Below are 27,622 nucleotides of genomic sequence, written 5' to 3' on the forward strand. Positions count from 1 at the left end.
ATGACAACTTATTTACATTATCTGATGTTTCTTTTGTAAGCTGTGTACATGTGGGGCCTTTTTTTAGAAAACAAAAATGGTTCTATCTACAGAAGTCTATGGAACGCAAAAACTTTAAAGCTCAATATCTCGGAAGTTATTGCTCAGAACGCAGATAAAACCTTATAATTCTAAGGTGACGACTTCTCTTTGGCAAAGACAGTTTATAGAAATGTGAATTTTGGTGTGGATTTTAGTGTATGCGCACTCTTAGATCAAATCTGTTTATACGCACATTTTGTAAATGAGGCCCCAAGACTCTGAGATAGGTCCACAATCAATAGCCTGCATGGACCGTTGAGAGATAAACTAAAGGTTACCCAATGAAAAAAAAAAAATCAATAAATAAGATGCTACTTTATATAATACATTCAACTGTAAAAGGGAGAAAAATAAAAAAAGGTAAAATCCTGCATCTCAAATTATCAATATACATTTAAAAAAAGAAATGAAACAAATTCTAGTGAACTTTTTAACACATTACTCTCGTAAGAGTTCATGAAGGCAATTTGCTGATTTAAATATCTCTGGAACCTCAGAGTCCAGTTTGCAGATAACTTTATAAATGGCCTTCTTCCATGATGGATCCACATCTCTACTGGCCACTATAGCACTGAAGAACTCACGCAATGTTATCTGAGCTACCTCCAGGAAACGTTCAGGGACCTGCAGAAACACACAAGAAGTGGAAATTAAATCAACCATGAAATTAGAAGCATTCACTGTTACAGAGAGATCACAGGATCTCTAGATCCACCACATAATCATCAGAATAGTCCTTATAACACTGCGTTTTGCATTTGAAGTAGGTAAATTAAAATATATAGGCCTATTGCATTTGAGTTGAACTTTTTTGTGTTGTGTTTCAGGGTAAAGTAGTAAACACACCACAATTCTTAAAAAAAATATTCATATAAATATAAAACTGAACAAAAGTAAAGAGGTTTGTCAGATTAACTTAATTAAGTCATTACTCTGATTATTGTCAATAATTTTATGCTAAATTTATGAGTGTTTCTTTCACATTATTAGATTTGTGGACTTTTACTTGAAATAATAGTATTTAATATTTTTTCCATGGAAAAGAAAAATTGCTTGCGTGCCCCTGGATTTACTACTGGGGGATGAATGAATGTTGTCTTTACTGCAGCAGTTCTCAACTCCGGTCAACTTCTGCTCATTATGTACAGTGAGGGAAAACAATTATTTGATCCCCTGCTGATTTTGTAAGTTTGCCCACTGACAAAGAAATGACCAGTCTATAATTTAATGATAGGTTTATTTTAACAGTAACAGACAGAATAACAAAAATAAATAAATAATAGAAATAACAGAAAAACGAATTTTAAAAAAGTTACAAATTTATTTGCATTTTAATAAGTGGGTATTTGATCCTCTTTCCATCAGTAAAATATTAGGCTACCAGGTGTCTTTTATACAGGTAATGAGCTGAGATTATGAGCACTCTCTTAAAGGGAGTGCTCCTAATCTTAGCTTGTTATCTTTATAAAAGACACCTGTCCACAGAAGCAATCAATCAATCAGATTCCAAACTCCCCACCATGGCCAAGAACAAAGAGCTGTCCAGGATGTCAGGGACAAGATTGTAAACCTACACAAGGCTGGAATGGGCAACAAGACCATCGCCAAGCAGCTTGGTGAGAAGGTGACAACAGTTGGTGTCATTATTTGCAAATGGAAGAAACACAAAATAACTGTCAATCTCCCATGGTCTGAGCTCCATGCAGTTATCAGCCCAGAACTACATGGGAGGATCTTGTCAATGATCTCAAGGTAGCTGGGACCATAGTCACAAAGAAAACAACTGGTAACACACCACGCCGTGAGGAACTGAAATCCTGCAGCGCCAACAAGGTCCCCCTGCTCAAGAAAGCACATGTACAGGCCCATCTGAAGATGAATGAACATCTGAATGATTAAGAGGAGAACTGGCTGAAAGTGTTGTGGTCAGAAGAGACCAAAATCAAGCTTTTTGGCATCAACTTAACTCGCTGTGTTTGGAGGAGGAGAAATGCTGCCTATGACCCCAAGAACACCATCCTCACCGTCAAACATAGAGGTGGAAACATGATTCAGGCTTCTTTTTTTTTCCAGGACAACTGCACCGCATCAAAGGGACGATGGACGGGGTCATGTACTGTCAAATCTTGGGTGAAAACCTCTTTTCCTTCATTCTAAATTTAAGAAAAAATATAGAAGCAACTGAAAGCACATGTACACAAAAAAATCACGCTCTGTCCAGTTTAATAATCGATATAATCTATATATAGGCTATCTATAATGTTTGTTTCATCTTAGGATAATAGTTATATATTATATAAGATTATATATAATTATGATAAAATTAATATATTTAATCTTAAAATTATTTCATCATACAGGTGCTGGTCATATAATTAGAATATCTTCTAAAAAAGTTGATTTATTTCGCTAATTCCATTCAAAAGGGTGAAACTTGTATAATGTATACATTCATTTCACACAGACTGATATATTTCAAGTGTTTATTTCTTGTAATTTTTGATGATTATAACTGACAACTAATGAAAACACCAATTCAGTATCTCAGAAAATTAGAATATTGTGAAAAGGTTCAGTATTGAAGACATCTGGTGCTCCACTCTAATCAGCTAATTAACTCAAAACACCTGCAAAGGCCTTTAAATGGTCTCTCAGTCTAGTTCTGTAGGCTACACAATAATGGGGAAGACTGCTGATTTGATAGTTGTCTAAAATGTGACCACTGACACCTTGCACAAGTAGGGCAAGACACAAAAGGTCATTGCAAAAGAGGCTGGCTGTTCACAGAGCTCTGTGTCCAAGCACATTAATAAGAGGTGAAAGGAAGGAAAAGATGTGGTAGAAAAAAGTGTATAAGCAATAGGGATAACCGCACACGCAGAATTGTGAAACAAAACCCATTCAAAAATGTAGGGGAGATTCACAAAGAGTGGACTGCAGCTTCAAGAACCACTACGCACATACGTATGCAAGACATGGGTTTCAGCTGTCGCATTCCTTGTGACAAGCCACTCTTGAACAACAGGCAGCGTCAGAAGCGTCTCGCCTGGGCTAAAGACAAAAAGGACTGGACTGCTGCTGAGTGGTCCAAAGTTATGTTCTCTGTTGCTTGAGGTCCAGTGTAAAGTTTCCACAGTCAGTGATGGTTTGGGGTGCCATGTCATCTCCTGGTGTTGGTCCACTGTGTTTTCTGAGGTCCAAGGTCAACGCAGCTGTATACCAGGATGTTTTAGAGCACTTCATGCTTCCTGCTGCTGACCAACTTTATGGAACCTAAACTTAACCCCATAGAAAATCTATGGGGTATTGTGAAGAGGAAGATGCGATTTGCCAGACCCAACAATGCAGAAGAGCTGAAGGCCACTATCAGAGCTACCTGGGCTCTCATAACACCTGAGCAGTGCCACAGACTGATCAACTCCATACCACGCCGCATTGCTGCAGTAATTCAGGCAAAAGGAGCCCCAACTAAGTAATGAGTGTTGTACATGCTCATACTTTTCATGTTCATACTTTTCAGTTGGCCAAGATTTTATAAAAATCCTTTCTTTTATTGGTCTTAAGTAATATTCTAATTTTCTGAGATACTGAATTTGGGGTTTTCATTAGTTGTCAGTTATAATCATCAAAATTAAAAGAAATAAACACTTGAAATATATTAGTCTGTGTGGAATGAATGTATACATTATACAAGTTTCACTTCTTGAATGGAATTAGTGAAATAAATCTACTTTTTGAAGATAGTCTAATTATATGACCAGCACCTATAGTGAAAGAGTAAGAAAGGTGAGTTGGACTATAGCTTGAGCTGCAAGGTTTCTCTGAATGACAGTGCATGTACAGCCAGCTAATTAAAAGCTCTGTCAATCAGATCTGTAATTAAGGTGTTTATTGTGTATGAACTGATTTTGAAGTCTGCGCTCATGGCATTGCTCAAAGATCTGACGAGAGCGCATCTGTAGACGGTGTCATATGCACTGTAAAAAGTGATTTGTTGATCTTACTTAATTAAATTGTGCAAACTCGTTGCCTTAATTCAATTAAGTAATGTTAACTTAACTTTATTTAGTGTAATTTAAGTATTATCTACTAATATAGTTAAAGTATTCCGTACTCACTTTGATTTAAATTAGCTTAAGTCATTTAAGTTTTGTTAACTTAATTGAATCTGTAATCTGAGCAACATTGAGAGCAACTATGCTAATTAGAATGACTGACTCCCAGAATGCATTGGGGCATGAATAAATTATGCAATTGCTTTGTTTTACTGTTGTTTTTGTATTTGCCGATTTTATTTGCTTTTATTTGATTTGATTTTTATTTGTCTTGTGTCAGTAGCACAACAAAAAGAGCAAATACAATGATTATTGTTACAATTTATAAAAATAAATGAAATGGAATTGTTACCATTGTTGCGTTTAGTGTGCTGAATGTTAAAATCTGTGTCTGACTCAAATGCGGCTTGTTGCAAGATATTGCCACAAATAGTAAAGGATTATAACAACCCCAATTAAAGCTTCACATGGTGTTTATTATAAAGAGTTAGTTTATTATTAATCAACATCAAAAGCATATTAGCTACTGATTTAATTCTAAATAAGATCACCTTTTTTAAAGCAATCTTATTTATTATTACTCTTTCTTTGAAACCAAATAACTTTGACTTCATGTTGCATCAATAGAAAGAGAATTATTAACATATTAATGAAGTTCCAAGTGCCCAACTAAAGGGATCACTAACCACTATAATGGTGAGATCAAACAAAAATATTTTAGGAAAATTAACATCAATTTATGAAGTAAGCTCTCTCTAATTTTTCAGTTGTGTTGACAATTTAACATTCAAGACGACTTTGGGAAATGACTGAATGCAACTAGAAAATGATGACTTCCAAAGTGGAGGAAATTAGTAAAAAGTCTATTAGGCTAAGAATTGCCCCGCCTCCTTTTTCTTTTCTTCTTCTGTTGTTATGTCGCATATTAGCAACAAATTAGCGCACTGCTGCCTCTCACTGTTGTGTTAATGTCATTGGTTCCTTTGTGGTTACTTAATTATTTGAAGTAAGTGTCACTTAAAACAGTAAGTAAATTGTTTATTTTGCCTTGAAAGTAGCTGTAACTTAATAAAACCTAGTAAGCATAACAACTAAGTAAAAATAACTAATTATATCTAAGTAAGGTAAACTGTTGGATTTTACAGTGTGGGGTTGCGTAGAGTTTCTTCTATGTGAGAGATGAAAGGCTGAAAGGAAAGTGTGTGCGAAAGCCCATATATGAAGATGGTCTGGGCGTGTTTTATGCAGATAACTAACCTTATGTATGCGACCACTTATTTAGAATACTCCAAATTCACAAATATTAGAACAAGGATAAGAACAAATTCATGTGCGTATACACGTGTTGTGAATAAGGCGGAAAGTTTTTGTGAGAAGTTTGAATGTGAGTACAAGTACAAATAATCTACACATTTATTACTGAATGAGACCCAGTGTCTGTTGGCTATGTCTAGTGTTATGACCCTGTTTTTCCCTTTTTCTGCCTCTTGGTGGCAGTATAACATCTAGTTGTGACGTCGCTGCCAATTAAAGATACTATTGGCGCAGAGTTAAAAGACGTGACTAATCATCTCAACGTCACTTCCTCTGGTGGAACTTTGTTCTCCAGAGAAGTCTTTTGCGCCAACTCTCTTTTGTTGTTTATTCGTTTGTCAATATTCTTTACCCCATTGGACTTTTTTTGTGTTTATTTCAATCCTAGACATTTATGTTTTTCTTTGTTTCTGTAATGAATAACTTTTTCCTTAATAAATAATTTTTGCAATTTAAATATTCTTTCGTATGTGTTTGATCCTCTTTATGTTACGGTCGGGAACGAGCTGGCTGTGACATAAATTGGAGGCTTGTCCAGAATCCTTTGGGGTAGAAATGTTGTTGAGTATTTTTTTTTTTTTTTTGTGAATGGTCACCTTTATGAATGAGAGCTCTGGTTAGGAAGAGTGTATCCAGCTGGGTTGTGTATACACAATCCTTCCGACGGAACACGTTTGTTATTTTTTATTATTTTTTTTTATTTCGCCTTTCTTGTTTTTGAGGGTTATTCTGGGTGGAGATCTAGTTCTCTGGCGGGGTACGCTTTCTGACTTTTGGTCTTAAAGACTGAACGTCACTGAATTTAGCATTTAATGCCACCCCGAGCCCTGTACACCTTCGAAGACTAGGTAGGAATTAGTTAGTGTTTTCTTTCAGATAGGAGCTGGAGTTTCTCAGTTTATAAAGGTGAACCTGCAAATAATCGTGTTCATATTTTTAGTGCGTTCTTCTCTTTCATGCGTATATACAGTGTGTTTTGACTTGTGGAATGTCTTTGAAGTTTTTGTGAATGAATAGGTGACATACATATGTAGTTCTCTCGTTGAAGCAGTGGCTTATGGGAGTTGTAGTTCCAGTAAATCCATTTCACGTGCGTTAGCGGATTGTTTGTTTGTGTTGTCGCATAGGTGGATGTTCTTGCGAAAATGTCTTCGGTGCTCAAAGATTTCTTTGCCTGCCACTCAGAATCTTTACTTGAGCTGTGCACAAAGGAGCAATTAATACAAATTGCCGAGCGCTTTAGTATCAATCTTACTACTCAAGACAAAAAGTTAAAGGACACGCTTGTGACAACTGTGAAATTATCACTGGTGGATAGAGGTAAGAACTGAGTCTATTGCTCCCAGTGAATCCTCTGTTTTCCCCTTGTGATATTGATGTTGAAAGTGAATTAAAATTTAGAGATATGTCACTGCAAGAGAAACAATTGTTTTTGGATGCGGCGAAAATCCGTGCTGAGCATGAGAATTGCGCTATGAGCGAGAGAGAGAGGTGGAAAGAGAATTTGAAGCTAAGAAATTAGAACAACAGTTGTCTGTACGGAAATTGGAACTTGAGTTGGAGAGAGAAAGGGAAGAGACAGTTCTTCAGTTAAAGAAGTTGGAGTTGGAGTTAGAAGCAAACAAAGCGGATGCTTCACGAGTTGATGTATCTCCGGTACTAGAGCAGTCGGCCGAATTAGGCGAACATGTGTTTGATGTTCACCAAAATTTTTGATTAGTTCCACCTTTTTCTGAAAGGGAAGTAAAAAAATATTTTGATCACTTTAAATGAGTTGCTTTATCTTTAAAATGGCCGAAAAAGTTTTGGACTGTACTGTTACAGTGCATTTTCACAGGTAAAGCTCAGGAAGTTTATTCTGCTCCCACCCTAGAACAGAGTGGTGAGTATGATATCGTGAAGTCTGCTGTATTGCACGCCTACGAACTTGTACCTGAGGCATATTGCCAAAAGTTCAGAAATCTTAATAAAAATGACCACTGCACTTATGTTGAATTTGCAAGGAAAAAAAGAACATTTTTTTTTATCGATGGTGTACTTCAATGAAAATTACAACTAAAGAGCAGTTAAAAGAATTTTGAAGCACTGTGGTCCTCCTGCAGTAGCTACCTATTTAAATGAACACAAGGTGAGCAAACTTTCTGACGCTGCAATCATGGCCGATGAGTTTGTGTTAACCCATCGGGGGTCATTCAGTTCAGTGAGCTTCAAAAGTGACATATCCAAGTGTAAGTTTTTCACTCAAACTAAGACAAAGCCTGCAGTGTTGGGACAAAATGTTAAGGTAGCTGTTACTAGGTATTATAGTTAGACTGCACTTTCAAGAGACCTGGTTTGTTTTTATTGTAAAAAGACTGGCCATAAAATCTTTGACTGTCCTGTTCTTAAGAAGAAGGAAAGATTTTCAAAGTCTGTTGCTTTAGTTGCTACTTCACCCTTCGTAGATGATACTCTTGTGGATGGAAATGTCTTTTTGTCTAGTCGCTGTCATAAATCTGTTGATCCAAATGTCATTGGCTCTATTGATTATACACCCTTTATCACTGAAGGAATGGTGTCTTTGCCAGGGACTGAAGAGATGGTCCCAGTGCGTATCAATTCAATTCAATTCAATTCAATTTCACTTTATTGTTGGAATTTCTTCCAAAAATTGTCTTGCATCCCATTTGCGTTTACTGTCTAACATTACTTCACAACAATACACATTACACAATACAAATACATTCAAAGACATACATGTCAATAACAATCCATCTACTGTTCAAATACTTAAGTATCCTCCCCTCCTCTGAGTATTACTGCCTACTTTGACCCCCAGTTCTGGTTAATTAATTTTACTGACTGATGAACAAAAGATTTCCGTAATCTATTCGTTCTGGCATATGGTACTCTCAGTCTTCTATTTGATGGCAACGGTTGATATTCCTTATATAGAATATGGGAACAGTCAGACATAATTTTATGTGTCAAGGACAGCATTTTTTTCTTATACAACTCATGAAAACTTGGCTCAAGGCTTTGACCCACGGTCTTAGAACAGTTTGATATCAGCCTTGCCAGTCGAGCTTTAAGTTGAACAGAAAGACAACTATACCATGCACATATTCCATATTGTACAACACTCTGTATTACAGACTGAAAAAACATGAACAGAATCTGTTTATTTACTCCAAAAGATCTTAGTCTCCTGAGGAAGTAAATACGCTGTTGTACTTTACAGCAGACATACTCTATATGCACACTCCATGATAAAGCAGCGTCCACATAGACACCCAAGTATTTATATGCAGACACTATTTCAATCGGTGTATTATGTATAGTTACTTGTATTTGTTGCCCTTCCTCTGAAGGTCCAAAGTCTCCTTAGAGACACGGGAGCTGCGCAGTCGTTCCTTTTGGAATGGACGTTGACGTTAATTTCTGAAACCGCTACTGGAACCCTTGTATTGGTGAGAGGTTTTGAAATGGGGTTTGTTAAAGTGCCTTTGCACCGAATCCATCTTTCCTCTGCCACAGTAACTGGTGATGTTTTTGGTTGGTGTCCGTTCTGCACTTCCAGTTCCTGGAATTACATTTATCCTGGGAAATGATCTAGCTGGGGGGAATGTTTGGGGAGAGAGTAATGTGGCAGCTCCACCCATTGTAGCATCTATACCCAGAAAATCTGATGTTGAAAAATGTAACAAAGAATTCCCTGATTTGTTCCCAGCTTGTGCAGTAATTTGATCGATGGCTAAGCAACTACCTGAAAATCCAGCTGCAGAAGTTCCACTTAATGACACCTTCTTTTCTGCCATTAATACAGATGAACCAGCCTCTGATGTCTCTCAATGTCTTGAACAAAAAGACTTGAAGGTCTGTTTTTCACCTCTTTCTAATCAGGAAGAATCTACAATCCTGCACACTGAAATTGCTGATTCATCAAAAGTGTTTTCTACTCCTGAAGAGATTGGTACTGATTTTGATACTGGTGATTGCTCTTTGACTTTTCTTTTACAGATCTCTCGAGGGGAGCTAATAAGAGCACAACAGACCGATGATACACTTAAGCCTCTATTTTCTGCAGTAGGTTCCAGAAAGGGTTCAGATGATCTTCCTTCATCTTATTTCCTTGAAGATGGCCTTCTTTGTAGAAAGGGGACCATGCATAAAGATGAGGTGGAACCTAAAATCCAGATTGTAGTTCCTCTGTTATTCCGAGATTCTGTATTGAAATTGGCTCACCAAGGACTTGCTGGTCATACCAGAGTCCGGAAAACTTATGACGACAGTTTTACTGGCCTAGGGTAAAACAAGATGTGGCCAAATATATACGGCCCTGTCATACATGTCAGCTTACTAGTAAGCCCAATCAGAAAGTGCCAGTTGCCCCGTTTCAACCTATTCCTGTGGTTTTCAATCCTTTTGACCATTTGATTATTGACTGTGTTGGTCCTTTGCCACGGTCTAGGGCTGGTCATCAGTATCGTTTTACTATTATGTGCCTGACTACCCGTTATCCTGCCGCTTATCCTTTGAGGACCATTACCACGAAGTCCATTTTACGGTCCCTCACTAATTTTATGTCCACTTTCGGTGTTCCCAGGGTTATTCAGTCTGATCAGGGTTCGAATTTTATGTCGAAAAAATTTTCAAAAGCCCTGCATCAGCTTAGAGTTTCCCACAATATTTCTACGGCCTACCATCCACAAAGCCAAGGAGCTCTTGAGAGGTTTCATCAAACCTTGAAATCTCTTTTAGGATCTTATTGTGTGGAACTTGATGCAGATTGGGAAGAGGGTCTGCCATGGATGTTACTGGCTATACGGGAAGTACCCCAAGAAAGCCTGGGTTTCAGTCCGAATGAATTAGTGTTTGGGCATGCAGTACGAGGACCTACTGCTGTTTTAGCTGGTGAGTGGCATAGTTCAACGTTACCTCAAAGTATCGCAGACTATGTTAATGGGTTCCGGCGTAGGCTTTATGAGGCACAAACTTTAGCTCAAAATAAATTGGCTAAATCTCAGGTGAAAATGCAACAGCTCTTTGATAGAAAGGCTAAGTCTTGGAGTTTTCAGATAGGGGATCGGGTACTGGCTTTATTGTTTATTGTGACAACATGTGCTCCTAATTTTGAACAACAGGGTGTCACTTCTTTTCCTTCCTGTAGCACAAATGTTGACACTTTGGTGGACTTTGACGAGGATGCTAATCTTCATTCTTGGGGAAAAGTAGATGGGCGGCTTAACAACTCTCAAATCCTTGCTGGTTTGCCTGGGTTTTTGTCTTATTTGGGTGAGGGGGAAAGGAATGACATTATTGAGTTGATAATGTCTTTTCCTTCTCTTTTTCTTGATACTACTGGTCGTACTTCCATTATCGAACACGACATTGATGTAGGGACCGCCTCTCCTATTAAGCAAAATGCTTATAGGGTTAATCCTGTAAAACGTGAATTGTTAAATCAGGAAGTAAACTATCTACTTACTCACAATTTGGCTGAATCTAGTTTTAGTTTGTGGAGTTCTCCTTGTTTGTTGGTAAACAAACCCAATGGCTCGTATAGATTCTGCACTGATTATTGAAAGCTCAATTCTTTGACAAAACCTGATTGTTTCCCTTTACCATGTGTTGATGACTGTGTTGATCATGTCGGCTCTGCCAAATATGTAAGTAAATTTGATCTTTTAACCCCCTGGTGTCGACAAATGCGTATACGCGTTTTGTGGCAGTTTTCCAAAAGGAACTTCAATTACTCTGTCATTTCTGATTGTACAGATAAAAGCAGTACATCAATCGAATCTGTAAAAGGTCTACTTTTATTTGTATATACTCACAAAAACAAAAAAAACATTGTGATTTTGCAAAATAAAGAAAACAAAAAGGGTGTGTTGTCTGCCGCGTTGATCTCCATGATCTTCATTCAAAAACGTGTCAGTAAAATATACTACAACTCAGCCAATACACAACACAGAGACATGAGCAATATGTCTAGAGAAAGCTTGATATGTATGTTTTTAAACGAAAAGTAAGTTTTATCGAAAACAAATATTCTGTGATAAAGTAATCCATATGAAACCAACACTATGTCCAGTCTCTCCTGTCTGCTTCATTATTTTTTAATTAGATCACGCCCACGAGATATTCGCTTTTCATATTCTAATCGTCCACATGAGGGTGCCGTGCCAAAAGTAGACGCCCACATCACGGTAAACAAAGGAGAAAGATGTTTCTTTCAAGTTCATCCGGGCTACTTAGTCCTTTCTGGAAGAAGACGCGCTGTCAGGAATAAAACTTACTTCAGAAGATGAACATTATGTGAGACACGGCGCGATCCAGCAGAGGAGATATTTACATGAGTAAGTTTTTTTATTTTATTAGCCTACTTGTTAGTTATTACTGTGACAGAATGTGCACACATTTTACCAGTTAAGACTTTTTGCCAACTATAATTCCTGACTACAGCAAGTGAAACATTATAAAGTACGTTTCATTTCACTGCATCTAAATGTCTCACGATGCCAGGATGTTTTTAATAGTCTATACAATCAAGAATGATGCAATATAAAGGTAATAGTGTTCACGTTTAAGCTTAACAGTTATAATATAGCCTAGTTTCTTTGTATTGTATAATACACACAAAGCATGCTCATGTTTATAACTATAAGATCATATTATTTATTTAGTTATTAATGTATCTTACAGCAATAGAATGTAATATGAGGGTTTACACTGAGTGTATGTTTAGACAATATGTATTAGTAATACCGTGTTCTTGAATGGATGTTTAACGCGATAAACAATTATTAGTAGTTTCTCAGATATAAAATGTCCTTTTTACATTAATCATAATATATATATAAATAAATAGTATGATGCTCCTGATATTAACATGCTTACAGATGTTTTGTTTTTGTTGTTTTTTAGTGATCTGAAACCTGCTCAACAGATGAATCCTGCTGAGATTTACTTGAGTCTCCTCAAACTGTTTTCCTGAGAGCACTGTACCAACTTCAGATGTTAAAGAAATTAACAAGTGAATCTCAAGTTATTTTGCGTGATGAATAAATCTATTCAAAATAAGCTACAAACATATTTTGTCCTTACATCCCTCCTTCATTCTTTTCTTAGTTCCCTCAGTCAACATTTGACAGAATAGCTCATTATGCGGCTCATTATGCAGGTCTTTGTCTTCTTAGGTGTAAATCACAGCATTATTCATGATCATTCACGCCTCCTCGCATACAGTCGTTCTAAACAAAGTGTCTTCAAAAATTTAAATCTATATATACTGTTTTGTGTAAACAAGTGAACTAGATGATTTTCACGTCATTTGGTAGAAAAAAAACTCTAGCCTACCACATCCAGTTCTCAAAAGTCTTGTGAACAAATATTCTGTATGTGTTCCATGACCTTATTTCAGTGACTTCAAAAATGTAGTTTTTCTTTAAGCACGCATTAACGTTGTTTTCTCAAAACACAAACATGTACATTCATGTTGCTTACATATTATTGTAGCCCAATATGTGCTGATTACAATGTAATCAGATTTAGGTCATTCATATGTTTTTAAGATACTGAAAAAAGCACAAATGTCAGGGCATGTCAAAACTTCTTCAGGGCCCCAAAACACCCTCAGACCCCAGAGGGTTAAAGGGGTATTGGCAGGTGCCTCTAACTGCTCGAGCGAAAGAGTTATCTGCCTTTGTTACCCCTGACACTTTCTTACAGTACACAGTGATGCCTTTTGGGGTTCGTAACGCTTCTGCTATGTTCCAACGTCTGGTGAATTGTATATTGTCGGGAATGCCTAGATGTGAGGCATACCTTGATGATGTCATCTTATATAGTTCTTCTTGGTCCAAACATCTTGATCAAATAAAAGACCTATTCTCCCGTTTAGCTGAGGCAAACTTAACCATCAACCTCGCTAAATCTGAATTCGGAAAGGCGACAGTCACTTATTTGGGTAAGGTAGTAGGAAACAGGTGTGTAAAACCATTAGTGCTAAAGTCAAAGCCATCTGCAGTTGTCCTATCTCTACTAATCGACGTTAATTGCGTAGATTTTTAGGAATGATAGGGTATTATTAAAGTTTTTGTCAGAAATTTGCTAGTGTAGTTTCGCCTCTGACTGACTTATTAAGTCCGAAAACTGAGTTTCACTGGTCTGAGGTTTGTCAACAAGCCTATGATAATTGTAAAGCCCTGTTAGCTCCAAACTTTGAAAAATCCTTCAAGCTTGCAATTGATGCTAGTAGTTGTGGAGCAGGTGCTGTTCTATTACAAGAAGATTCAAACCAAGTTGAACATCCTGTTAGCTAATTCTCAAAGAAGATTAATCGGCATCAACAGGTTTATTCTACTGTTGAGAAAGAACAGAACGCTGCTCCAATCATCATTTATACCGATCACAACCCTTTAGTTTTTCTTAATCGGATGAGAAATCGGAATCAGCGACTTATGCTATGGAGTTTAATTTTACAGCCTTTTCATTTGGACATTAAACATGTACGAGGAAAAGATAATGTAATTTCTGACACTCTTTCCAGAATAAAGTTTTATGATGTCTGTGTAGATGTTCTTCTCTTCTTCTTTTTGCATTTCTAGGGCCCAGGAGTGCTGGGAGATGTGGGGGATGTTTCATAGATAGATTAATTATATTTTTGATTTGTGTCTAATGCTTTCCTCGTGTTTTTCTTCTCTCTTTCTCTTTGATTCCTTGCAGAATCTTTTTGAGGAGAGAGGTGTTATGACCCTGTTTTTCCCTTTTTCTGCCTCTTGGTGGCAGTATAACATCTAGTTGTGACGTCGCTGCCAATAAAAGATACTATAGGCGGAAAGTATAAAAGATGTGACTAATCATCTCAACTTCACTTCCTCTGGTGGAACTTTGTTCTCCAGAGAAGTCTTTTGCGCCAACTCTCTTTTGTTGTTTATTCGTTTGTCAATATTCTTTACCCCATTGGACTTTTTTGTGTTTATTTCAATCCTAGACATTTGTGTTTTTCTTTGTTTCTGTAATTAATAACTTTTTCCTTAATAAATAATTTTTGCAATTTAAATATTCTTTCGTATGTGTGATCCTCTTTATGTTACGGTTGGGAACGAGCTGGCCGGAACTCCAGAAGCTGTTCAAAATCCTGCCCATAGTTATCCATAAAATTATATATCTCCAACATCATTGTTAAAGAGGTCATCTGATGCCCATTTTCCACAAGTTGATATGATTCTTTCTTAATGAAAATTATATAACATACGTTGGTTAAAATTTTGTGTCAATCGGAACACAATTCATGCACAGAGCTCACTTCTAACAAGCTGGTTATCTAAATCAGGTGTGTTATCAAAGAGAGACATGCAAAATATGCAGAGCGGGGGTACGTCGAGGACTGGAATTGAGAACCGCTGGGTTAAGCCTGGAATACACTACACGACTTTTAAAATTTGAACAAATTTTTAAAACACTAGACATCATACACTTACCGACTTTGCAAATAGTGGCAAAGGAAAACTGGCCATCATCCACTACAGGACTGAGGATCATACACAGCAACTAGCGTCAACTTCTCCAGACTGTAAATCGTCGGAAAATCAGGCCAAAAATCGTGTAGTGCATTCCAGACTTTAGGAGACATTCTTGTCTACCCCTGCTCCGGCATTGAAACAATGGCAGACTGTTTACAGCTCACTCAGAGCGGGTTTGTGCTAAAACACCAGTGCCAATCAATAATCATGTGAGGAGCCTGTGCCTGTGTGATGTCACAGAGCCAAGAATCTAAGAATGGCTTGATCTGAGAAAGTGCCAATGATTTATAAGGATTAAAAAAAAAAAAACACTGGGTGGATTTTTGTCATTATAGGGTGGTTGTGTACACACACTACCAACAAACATTTATGTTCAAACAACATTTATAAGTGAATTTGACATGATGACCCCTTTAATGTATACAATGACTTCAAATGGGGAAGTTGCAGGCAAGATTGTGGTATGCGCAAAAGATGACAATCATGGGATCTAAGTGACCTGGCCGGATTGTAAGTGGTGAGCAAATCGGACAGATACCTATCAGCTAAGTTGTTTAGAGCTTTATAGACAAATAACAGAATTTTGTAGTCAATTCGATATCGGACTGGCTGCCAGTGCAGGGAGCGTCAAATTGGTGAGTAGACAGGCAGCCACATTTTGGACCATTTGAGGGCGAGAGAAGGAAGAGAGAGGTAACCCGAAATACTAAGTAATACAATAGTCAAGTTGTGTAGAGATAAAAGTGTGAATAACATTTTTATACATTTTTCATGCTTAAGAAAAGTCTGACTTTAGCTAATCAACAAATATGATAAAAACTGGTACTAACTATTGTATTAATTTGCTTTACTAATTTGAGACTATTGTCTATGTGGGCAACTGTATAAAAACGTCTTTCTCAAGAATTTTGAATAAGAACGCCTAATTAGAGATAGGACTATAGTTTGCATATATTGCAGCATCAAATGAGAGTTTTTTGAGAAGTGGGGTCACAGTAGAGAGTTTAAAACAGGCTGGAACCAGTCTAGTCGACAGACAATTATTATTAATACACAAAATGTTTGGACCGACTGTATTGAAGATCTTAAAAAATGCAAAGGAAGAATGTTGTGAGGAGAAAAAAATAGGTTTCAAATTTAAAGCGGTTTTTCAACATGTCTGAAGAGAAATGGCACAAATTCGCTCTACTGTGAACAGCAGAAAGAACGATCAGACACTGGTTGTATCAAGGTAAACACTTGGGCTCGAATAATATTGATCTTGTCAGAGAAGTTGAGGAACTTTTCACAGTTAAAAGAGATAACAGAGAAAGACTTGACAGAGGGATTTAGGACAAAATCAATTGAGAATAGCGTTCTAGAACAGTGTGAGTTTTTTTTACAATATCCGATAAAAATTTATGCTTAGAAGTCCTGACAGTCTTTTTTTTTATAATTATTTCAGGAAACGTTAAGCATTTCGACTGATATTTGGAGCTTGTCTTTCTTCCATTTACGTTAAAGCCTTCGGCTCTGCTGTCGTAGTGATCGGATATCGTCATTGATCCAGGGCTGAGACTTATTTCAAGGACAAACAAGTTTTCGAGGTGCAATAAAATCCAAGATGTCAGAACATTTGCTATTAAAAAAATTAATCTGGTCATTAACTGAATCAGAAATAGGCAAATTATCAGTCCCCAAATAAATTTCAGAGAAGACGTGATTTGCGAAGTCAAACTGTAAGACCAACGTGCTTGACGTGGTAAGGTTTTAGGTGGAGCTGGAAGAGGTGTGGAAAAGAGAACTGGTCTGTGATCAGAAGTTGGAATGACACAGATGTCAATGTCAACCACAGACAGCCCATATGTCAGTAGTAAATCAAGCGTGTGACCATGACGGTGTGTATGATCGTAACATCCCCTAAAACATCGGCAAACTCATTTGTGACCCTGGACCACAAAACCAGTCATAAGGTTAAATTTTACAAAACTTAGATTTATACATCATATGAAAGCTCAATAAATAAGCTTTCTATTGATGTATGGTTTGTTAGGATAGGACAATATTCGGCGGAGATACATCTATTTGAAAATGAGGAATCTGAGGGTGCAAAAAAATCAAAATACTGAGAAAATCACCTTTAAAGTTGTCCAAATTAGGTTCTTAACAATGCATATTACTAATCAAAAATTACATTTTGATACATTTACAGTAGGAATTTTACAAAAAATCTTCATGGAACATGATCTTTACTTAATTTCCTAAGGATTTTTGGCATAAAAGAAAAATCAATAATTTTGACCCATGCAATGTATTTTTGGCTATTGCTACAAATATACCCCAGCGACTTAAGACTGGTTTTGTGGTCCAGGGTCACATTTATAAAGTTACTAGATGAAGGGGGGTGATAAATTAGTAAAAATAAAATGGGATGAGGACAGTGTAAGTATATTTCTTGCACCTCAAAACTACTGCAGATTGCCATAAGTAATAAGCGGCAGTGTATTTTATTTTTAAAAACAGTCACAAGTCCCCGGCCATTCTGTCTGTTTTTGATATGTGATACCCTTATTATTATTGTTTTTTTTTGTTTTTTTTGCCAATGAATTATTGTGACTGTATTTTTTACTTTTATCTGCATTGTTTTTCTTTACAAACAAATACATAACTCTTTTAGCTAAATAAACGCAAACATCAGATACATGTAAAAATATTTATGATGATAAAAATACTGATGCCATTTGAGTTAAAGTAAAGGTTTCTCAATGAAAGCAATTAGTTATCGGCTGTGTCAGTAAAATGCACTATAGGGAACTTTTGGCTTCTGTGTAGTGATTTATATTTCTCTTGCATATGCATCAGAATCAGATGCCTTGGGAGTGTAAACAGGTTGTACCTGTACGCATGTGAGATTTGACTAAGTCTGTGCGGCAGCAGTGTTGAACAAAAGTGCCTCTACTAATAGTAAAGCTGTAAGTTCAAATGCTTTTTTTGGCTTCATTTAAGTGTTTACAAACTTCGGGAAGTCAGCTTGTCAGTGGTTTACTTATAGAATTCTTTGCAGTCAATATAATGTGTTAGTCAAATACTGTACATAATATTTTAATGTCCAAATAAATAACCAGCTAAGCTCTCAAAACCAACCACTGAGACAGATATTTAATACTGCATTATAGAACAATCTTCAAAACTTCCTCTTTTGCATTCAACGGGGAAAAAAACAGCATACTGGTCTGGAATGCCAGAGCATGGGCCAGTAATGCTTTTTTTGCATGAACTGTTCCTTTAAGAATAGTTGCCAGATCTCTGGAGTTGACCTTGTCTCAGAGTACAGAGGACAGTACTTTGACTCAGTCTTCTTCTGGGAACATGTTTTTATTTGATCTGCGCTCACCAAACACACATTGACCATGAGAGATAGAGGAAGCGATATACTTGAAGAATCCATGAACTGCACACACACACTCTAAACTGCTCTGTTTAATCCATAACCAACCAACATGGGAATGTAGTCCAGAACACTTCCCATGCTGAGAATTGCACAGGTGTAATGCAGAGGTGTTACTGTTTGTCTGGTTGATTTGGGGGCTTACAGATGGCCTCTGAAAGCAAGGCATCAAAACTGTGCAGCCTTGATGAAGGGTAAGCAAACACATTGAATTCTGGCCTTGAGTCGAGCCTTGCATTTTACTTTCACACAGTATTATAATGCCATGTTTTTCAGGGTGTGTGTGATGAAACTGTTCCACATTCCACATTTAAATAGTTGCACCACTCACTTTTAAATAAAATTGTTCTTTACATTTCTGAGAAGTAGTTAGGTTTAGGGGTTAAGTCTGATCACACTTAAATATTCACTCAAGCACACATAAGTATTGAGCATATTTGATTTTGGAGTGATGATGATCTCAAACAAAGCTGTTGTCCAAAATGTTAATTTAAGTTGCATTGAAGAACATGATCACTATTATGAGCAATTGGATTAGAAAGAAAGGAAAAGAGAAATAGTAAGTAGTTGTGAATTGACAGTGCTCTCAAAGATAGAACAGTTAGTGAGAACAAGAGAAAAATCAAAAGAGAAGTAAAAAAAAAAAGAATAATTACATTGATTAATTACATCTTTATCAGTCATCTATTAGATGTGTGTATGGCCTTCATACAGTATATCTCTAGCACTGACTGAGACAAATTGTGACCCTAGGTGATCTTGGAACATGACTAAACTCAATCATACATCTGAAACTGCAGTGTGTTGTTTTTCACTGCACTACAAAGACCTTGATTCCTCAAGGTCAGAGGTGTGGATATCCAAAAGACTGTGTTTCACCCTCAGGTAAAAGTGTAGAACAACTAAAAGAACACACTGATATCACTTTAGAAATCTGAATCCTGAATTCAGCACAATTTTTCACTGAAAATGGAACATAAATACACTGAAAAAGGACAGTCAGCAAGCTTAACTCACACCTTCCAATAACTGCTAGAGCTACCGTATGTTTTGCCACACTGGAAATATGACAAAACCTTAATATCACATTCAGAGCCATCTACACTTTCAGGTTGATTTATTTTATCCTTATGGCCTTATCCTGCCCTTTACCCAAATTGACCTATCTATTTTTCCAAGCACATTTTACCAATCCCAAACCACATCAATCATAATAACTACTATTAATTTTGTATTTAATCATTTATATGTGGTATATAATTGTCCATGAAGGCCGGAAGTGAAAAATTCCTTATATACAGGTAGACATAATTATTAGGCACATTTTCTTTTTCCAAATGAAATGAGCCAAAAAAGAGATTTAACTCTGACTGAAAAGTCAAAAATGAATAAATGCCCATGAGAAAGGTGCAATACTAATGCAATACTAGAATTTGCAAAGTTAAGGCATGACCATTGGACAGCGGAATGCTTGCTGGGTCAGCACAGCGAGATAAAACAGGTGGAGAAGAAAAGACACATTAACTGCAACAGAATTAAGAATTAGGGTGAAGAATTAGGTGTGAAACCATCAGCACCACCATTTCCCAAAGCTGCAAGAAGTCTCCAGAAGTGCAATGTGTCAGGTTCTCAGAAAGTTTGCTTGGGTAAAAAATCCTAAAAAAAGACCTTCAATTAATAAGAAAACCATGCTGCAGTGTTGTGAAATACAGGAGGATTGTTTTTTATAGGCTTTACAGACAGATAAGTTGACAGTGACGCTTGAAGGACCAGCATCACATCATCTTATACAACCCTTTCAAGAATTTATCTTCCAGAATCTGGCAGTAAGTTTTGGGAGTTCATTTTAGTCCACCTCTGCAGGACAGACTTTTCAGGATAGGAGATAGACTAAAACTGAAGTCCCAAAACTTACTGCCAAATTCTGGAGGATAAATTATTGAAAGAGTGCTACAAGAGGATGTGGTGCTGCTCCTTCAAGAGTCACTCTTAACTTATCTGTATATAAAGCCTATAAAAGTCTCCATGTATTTCACAACACTTCAGAATGGTATTCTTATTAAGTGAGTGTAATTTTTAGGATTTTGTTACCCAAGCAAAGTCTCTGAGAACCTGACACGTTGCACTTCTGGAGACTCCTGGAAGGTTGCCTGGAAAAATGTGGCGCTGGAGACTAAATGGTTCCTGATGGTTTCACACCTAATTCTTTACCTTAAATCTTAATTCTTTTAAATTTAATGTGTCTTTTCTTCTCCACTTTTTTTCTCGATGTGCTGACCCAACAAGCATTTTGCTGGTCATGCCTTAACTTTACAAATTCTAGTGTTGCATTAGTATTGCATCCTTCTAATGGGCGTTTATTCATTTTTGACTTTTCAGTCAGAGTTAAATCTCTTTTTGGCTCATTTTATCTGTAAAAGAAAACATGCCTAATAATTATGCGCACCTGAATATAAGGAGTTTTTCCCTTCCAGCCTTTATGGACAATTATATAAAATTGTAATGTATGAATAATTAAATACAAAATTAATAGTAGTTATTAAGATTGATGTGGTTTGGAATTGGTCAAATGTGCTTGGAATAAAATATGACCAGAACATCAATGTGCCTAATAATTATGCACACAGTGTATTTCATATTTCCTTGAAACCAAAAATGATATGTTAATAATTAATAATTTATTTTAAAAAAATGTCAATTGTGAGCACACTTTGAGGCATTGTAACACAGCTGTGAAACAATAATTACAGTACATGTCTTTTTCTTTTTTGTGGATGTTAAAATAGTTTCACTTATCCAAGTCTAATAGGCAGAGGTATGTAAATGATTAAAACGTTCAGTTTATCAAAAAGTTTACACACTGTGGCTCTATGGCACTATTAAATCATAACAATGCTGACTTCAGTCTAATGATGGAACACTCCGGGCAGCCATCCGGGCACTAAAGTCAACATTTTCATGACACTGTTACAGTATGGAATGCATGTCAAGCTTGTGTCTAATATGGGTGATTTTGATTTAAAGCTGGTATTAACAGGACCTTTTTTTTTTTTTTTTTTTTTTTTTTTTTTGCATTTGTCTTGATTCAAGTGCGTTTAGGCTACCGGCATGACTGCATTCAAGCTTTATAAGTCATCACTCCTGGGTGGAGTTCCTATAGTCTGCAGTAGCCGTGATGTCAAAACCCAGAAGATTAATTCACAACTGGCTCCCTCAGGATTTTCCTGTGGTTTTTTATAATGGGATTTTCCAATTCATGAGTAAAATAAGGTCTGTGGTTAACATAACTTGTTGATACTTCTTAAGTTCTGTTCTACAGCTTAAACCACACACTCACACCAAAAATGTTCTAGTATAGTAATGTAGAAACACATAAGCACAACTACTTAAAAAAGTGTGTTTTCAGTATAGGTGTGTGCAATTCACACTTTAGAGCAAAACATTAAAATGTACCATCAAGGTATGTTTAACACAGACATTTAATTCACTCATTAATTGAGGAAAAAACATAAAAACCAACAGGAAAATATTGAGGGTACCATCAATGAATTAGTCTTCTGGGTTTTGACATCACAGAGGCAGCACTCTATAGTGCGAAAAGCAGTGTCTAGGAATGAATCAGGGTCAGAAATTACCTTTTCTTGTAAGGGGCCAACCTGTAACTGATGTTAATTACCATTTTTTTACACTGGTATGGGACATATAAGTACAAAAGTAGTACAATTTCTCATTTCATTGGATAAACAGAAACAGACTCACACACTTACACAGGTAAAAGTCAAGGTGGTTGATTTGTGTGTGGAATTTGCATGCCATGGCACACTTTCCCTAAGCAAAGTTTTAATCAGCCATCACATCTCTTAGACACCTACTGAGAAAATCCTTAAAATGCAAAACATGTTCGCTTCCATGTCTTCACACAGATGAAGCATGTGACAGAGCTAACAGTAGATTTGTACACTGATCTCTGCACTATTTGCAAATTCCTCATTTATTTATGTAAATAGCAGTGTTGCTGCAGTTCCTGAAACCAGAACAGAATGTCTTGTGTCTCTATATGTGTGTGCTAGTGTGTAAAAGACTGCCCATTTCTTCGATTCAGTCAAATTAGGAAAGAGCAGCCACAGGTAGGAAAAATTATATCACTGAGATCAATTTAATCTCTTGTATCATTAATATGACTACTCTGGCTTCACATTCGTTATCTTCAGAAATCTGAGTAAAGTCAATGACTTTCTTGTCAAATTTAGCAAAGACAAGATTATCTAAATAATTAATTAAGTAATGCTATCCCCATTCATTTTAAGTGAAACATCTGAGACAAAGTTGACACTTAAATCATCACCAAACGTTTGCTCTAGAGACTTCTGAGAATTTTTTCCCTTAAGGGCCATTGGAGGCAGAAAATGCATGAGAGATGGAGAGATTCTGTTGCAGTGAGAAGGAAAGGGTAGATTTCTATCACATGACTCCAGCAGATTTGTGCCACAGAAACACTCAGCAGTGGCGGGTCACCTTCCCCTATAAACACACTCAAACAAACCCTTCCGCAGCACTTCTGTCCCACTCTTCTGCTGCAAAATTACGTCTTCTACCACCTTCTTTATAGTGAAGACAGCAGAAACTTTCCATTGTTTTTATAATAAGCTAATTATGTTTTCACTACGAGTCCAAGAGCTCAGGTTTCATGTTTTGCTCCTTTCTGTATTTAATCATTTCTTATGAAAGCTTTAGTTTAGTTATAATTATTAATTATTATAGTAATAACTTTGTAATAGTAATAACTTTGTTAACTTAGTTAATAACTATAGTGTAACTATAGTTACAGTTATAACTTTTTAGTTGAGTCCATATATTCTTAAATGTTGTCTTTTTTTGTCAATATGTGCGAGCTGCGTGAGAACAGATAAATAGTGTTTTATATAGTTGTTTTTATATAAACTTAGACAGTATTGACCATTTCACAATACAATACACATTCTGATACAATACAGCCATTTAACATACAGTATTGCTTTGCATTACAGTATTATAAATTAACTGCAACTCAAACTGCACCAAATGTGCAGAAGAGTGTGAAATGGGCCGCTCAAACAAACAGTGCAACGTTTTGAAAACAAAGTCACAATGGTTACAATCTCCAGGAAGAGATAGTTGACTCTTATAGTTGACTCTTAACATTAAAGCAAAGTGAAGTCTCTGTGTATGTGTATGTGTATGAGTGCACCTGGTATTTATCATGTTATGGGGGCTTATAAATTATGTAGAATGAGCTTTTTTGAGAAAGTAAAAGTGTGCACAGTCTCCTTTGAGGGCTAGGTTTAGGTGTAGGGTGATAGAAAATACAGTTTTGTACAATATAAAAACTATTACGCCTATGGAATGTCCACATAAAAGATGGAAACACAACGTGTGTGTGAGTGAGTGAGCACATACCTCAAAATCATTTGCCTTATTGTAGTGCATGTTGAGCACTTTGTAGAGATCTGAATCACGGCTCACAATGATATCATCCACTGCTGCCACACCATCATTTATGGCCTGCCTGGCAAACTTCTCCATCTGGATGTAGTAGAACTCTCTGAAGTTACTGAACCACTTTATCAGCTGAGACGTAATGCACCTGTTAAACTAAAAGAATATTAAGCAACGAGCGTTAAATACTGAATAGTTAATAGGTTTTAAAGAATCTCTATCAGTCTGCACTCACCTTCACATCTGAGAAGTACATCTTGAGCATGCTAGAGCTTGGGTACCTGGTATAGAAGAACATCAGTTTGGCCTTCTTCAGATGATTTGGGGACAATCCCTCCTGGATTTAACACTAGCAGTAAAGGAAAGTAAGCCTAGTGCTAAGATTTGCTTGACATTATCATCTCATCACTCAAGGTGTCGGCTCGTCACGTTCAATAAAACATGGAAAACACCACACCAACATATTTTACATCAGAAACTCATTTTACAGGCAAAGCGGGCAACGTCTTTCCCTACGCCCTGATCCCAAACCTCCAGATGTCAAAGAGATAAAGATAGGATTTGCATATCACCTTCAAATGTGTTTGTAACCTTCATTTTAGCAGGGACGGAACACAAATATAGCGGTAAAGGCTTTGGGAGGCTCTTTTGGGCATGGCAAGTTGGTAATGTTTTCCATAGGTGAAAAAAAAAATTGACCTAACATTCTTATAAATAAATTATTATAGACTTTTGGTAGTAGATCAGGAGAAGGCAAAAACATAGTTTGGAACAGTTTTTGTGTACTCAGTAATGAAATTATAAACAAACAAACAAAACTACATAGTGTAGCTGATGTTATTAAATAAATTATAAATCTACCAAGGACTTCTATGTCAGACCTTTGAAGGGAAAACAAACAGTTTGTCTGATCTTTCTGCCAACACAGCATATTTTCCTCCATACTTTCAGCATTCATCAATGATCTATTTAAGATAAGAGCACACTGGAAGTTCAAACTGCACTGTGTGTGACACTCCTGCTGTTGTCCTGCACTGACCTCTGCTAGACAACAAAATGGCTGATTTTCCAGACAAAGAGGACTGAGCGGCCTCCTTTAAGGCCTCGCTGAGCTCTGACATCAGTGCAAAGCCTTTTGTGTGACTGTCAAAAAAAATAAAAACTCAACCACTGCCAATATTACATTGGACAGACAGGGGAACCTTTATCTGCTTAAAATACCATCAGCAAGCAAATCCTAAATGTTTATGTGACTAAGATATTAATATAACCATAGACCCAGTCTACCTAATTCATTATGTAGTCCACTACATTTAAAGGTCACAGTTTGAGCATGCAAAACTATTTTGTTATGATATTAGCAGAGTTATACAGTTACTGGTTCATGGATCTACCTTTTCAGAACTCTTTAAAATGTTTTGTATGTTTAAAGGATTACCAAATGATTGTATTCCTTAAGAACTAAATGCAGTTCTGCACCCAAAATTAAAATCATTCTTACTATTCTTTTGTCAATAAAATAAAAAGAACATTTGCTCCTATGCTGTTTGGCCACTGGTTAACATTAGCATGGCCTATCATTTCAGAGACAAAGTGAGTAATTGCATTTTAATTAAATATTAATTATTAATTCGATCAGACTACATAGGGAATAATGTGCACTGACCAGTAACATTTTAAGACGTAAATAGCAAATAAAGTATGATTTCACGTTGCCGTCAAGACCTAGAAATAATCGAAACTGTAATTTTGGGTTAATTAGAAACCAGAAGAGAACTTACAGAATATAATGAAAAGCAAATATAACCATGGTGAAACATTTAAATGAGAGAAGCATGAGAAAAAAAAACGATTTTTAAAATCTTAAGCACCAAAAAAAAAAAAAAAAGCTTTCACTACTATGAAAAGGATATTGTACTGCCTGAGTATGGAGAGATGTCTGACATGTCCTGGAGGTCCCCACATTCAAATTTGATGAGTGACAGTCCTTCAGCAGTGCTTCCTGGGAGAACTGGTGAGCAAGAACGATTATGCATCAGATGCTGGCTTGAACCCATTTTTGTTCGTAAGCTGGGGATCTCCCTTGACAGATCCATTGAGCCAGGAGAGTCTTTACTAAAGTATCCTGTTGATGAGGCACCAAGCATGTTCTGAAATGAGTAGCCCACAAGAGGAAGTGAAAATGGGTGACGGAATGATGGGGAAATGAAGCCTGGGTTTCCAGAAAGAGAAGATGGGTGTAAGGAGGGATGAGGGTGACCATTCTGAGCTCCGGGATCTGAGGACTGGTGGTGTTCAGATGCAGATTTTCGTACTACCAGTGGAAGTGCCTCTGTCTGATCACTGGCACAAGGAAGAGAGGCCGCGACCAACGAATCAAGAGGGCTGGGAAAGATAACATCACCAAAGCACTGCAGTCTCTGATTAGCAGTGTGGAAGTTGGAGTTGTCACCATTAAAAGCAAAGTGGTCCTCATTTGCTGGGAGTGATGGGAATACTTGTAAAAGTGGCCGTGGAGGTTTTGAAAAAACATTTACCACAGTGTCCACCACTTGAGACATGGCAGAGTTTAACTCCTGCTTAAGAGTTTCTGCCAGTTGCTTGCCTACTTCATGCATAGACATCAAACCTTTGCTCCTCAAAGAACCTTCATGTTTGGCTATCTCTCCATCCAGCAATGCTTGCTCATGGAAAAGGGCCTTCGCCTCATCCAGAAAGCATCCCGAATCCAAGTCTGCTATCTCATTATCAGATCGATCAGCCACAGAATTTTGAATATGTTCATTGATGCCACCATCACCTAGCATCCCATCAGATTGTATACTGTCTTCTAAGAGATTCCCTCCATCTGCTTCAGAATCTGTGCTGTCATAGATCTGGAAAAACTTTTCTTGAAGCTGTCTCAGCTGTTTCTGCATGTCTTCCAGGTGTAGTTTCAACTGTCTGCGTTCTTCAACCTTCTGCTCTTTATGTGTGGAATCCAGCTGCTGGAAGTTATGCTGCTGCTGCTGAGGTAATTTTTGTTTCCTTTTGTTCTCACGATTACATTCTTGTGGACTGAAGGACTGCACAGTAATCTCGGTTTCTCCCTCCAACTCCCGTTCACAAGCCTTTCCATTGGAAATAGAGGTTGCCATCACATTTGGTAAGTGGTTCATTCCACGAATTATGTTCTCGACACGAGCACGCTTGGCCCGAAGGTGATCTTCATTTAGCCTTTCAGAGTCCAAGTGGTTCTGTGAGATTTTTCCAAATGGTGAGAGACTTTCTTCCACACACTCCTGGGATGAGTTGCTGCAAGTGTCCTCCTGTAGTGGTTCAGGTTCTGCGTTCCTGGGGATTACTGACTCCCTGCCTCCTGTTCCTCTCGTTGCCTTACTGCTCTTGAGTAGCTTTGTGATGATAGTGGCACCAGAAAAGGGTATCATGTTATCCTCATATGAGCTGCCCTTTTTAAGCAGTTTGCGGAGAACGTTTGATTTGGCCTCACAGTGCTGAGCCCCTTGGCACTCAAGCACATCCTGCTTCTTACTGTAATGGGAGTTCATGGCATCAGTGATGACAGTGGATTTGGCTGTGGTGACAGTGATGAAGGAAGAGGTTTGTGTTGATGAGGCAGATGAGCTAACAATTCTCTTCACTCCAATGTCTACTCGTCTTCGTTTGGTCTGTCGATTTAAATGAAACCCTGTATCATGGTCTGGCATTTCGGGTGCTTCTACTGACCCATTTCCCACAAGCCTGAACTTTCACACCCTCTTCCA

The 27,622-nt window shown here is 37.2% G+C and overlaps 1 protein-coding gene across 1 annotated transcript; it reads right to left on the reverse strand.

Moving 5' to 3' along the window:
- Positions 1-218: 218 nt before the first annotated feature.
- LOC141283634 (prospero homeobox protein 1-like) lies at positions 219-27,622 on the reverse strand. The gene is made up of 4 exons (XM_073816942.1): positions 25,773-27,622; positions 24,094-24,202; positions 23,820-24,014; positions 219-705 (listed from the first exon to the last, which is right to left on the reverse strand). Exons 1-4 carry the CDS (start codon positions 27,563-27,565, stop codon positions 520-522), a joined length of 2,283 nt encoding a protein of 760 aa, XP_073673043.1. The 5' UTR covers positions 27,566-27,622; the 3' UTR covers positions 219-519.

Source organism: Garra rufa, chromosome 13, assembly GCF_049309525.1.
Source record: "Garra rufa chromosome 13, GarRuf1.0, whole genome shotgun sequence".
Taxonomy (NCBI): Eukaryota; Metazoa; Chordata; class Actinopteri; order Cypriniformes; family Cyprinidae; genus Garra; species Garra rufa.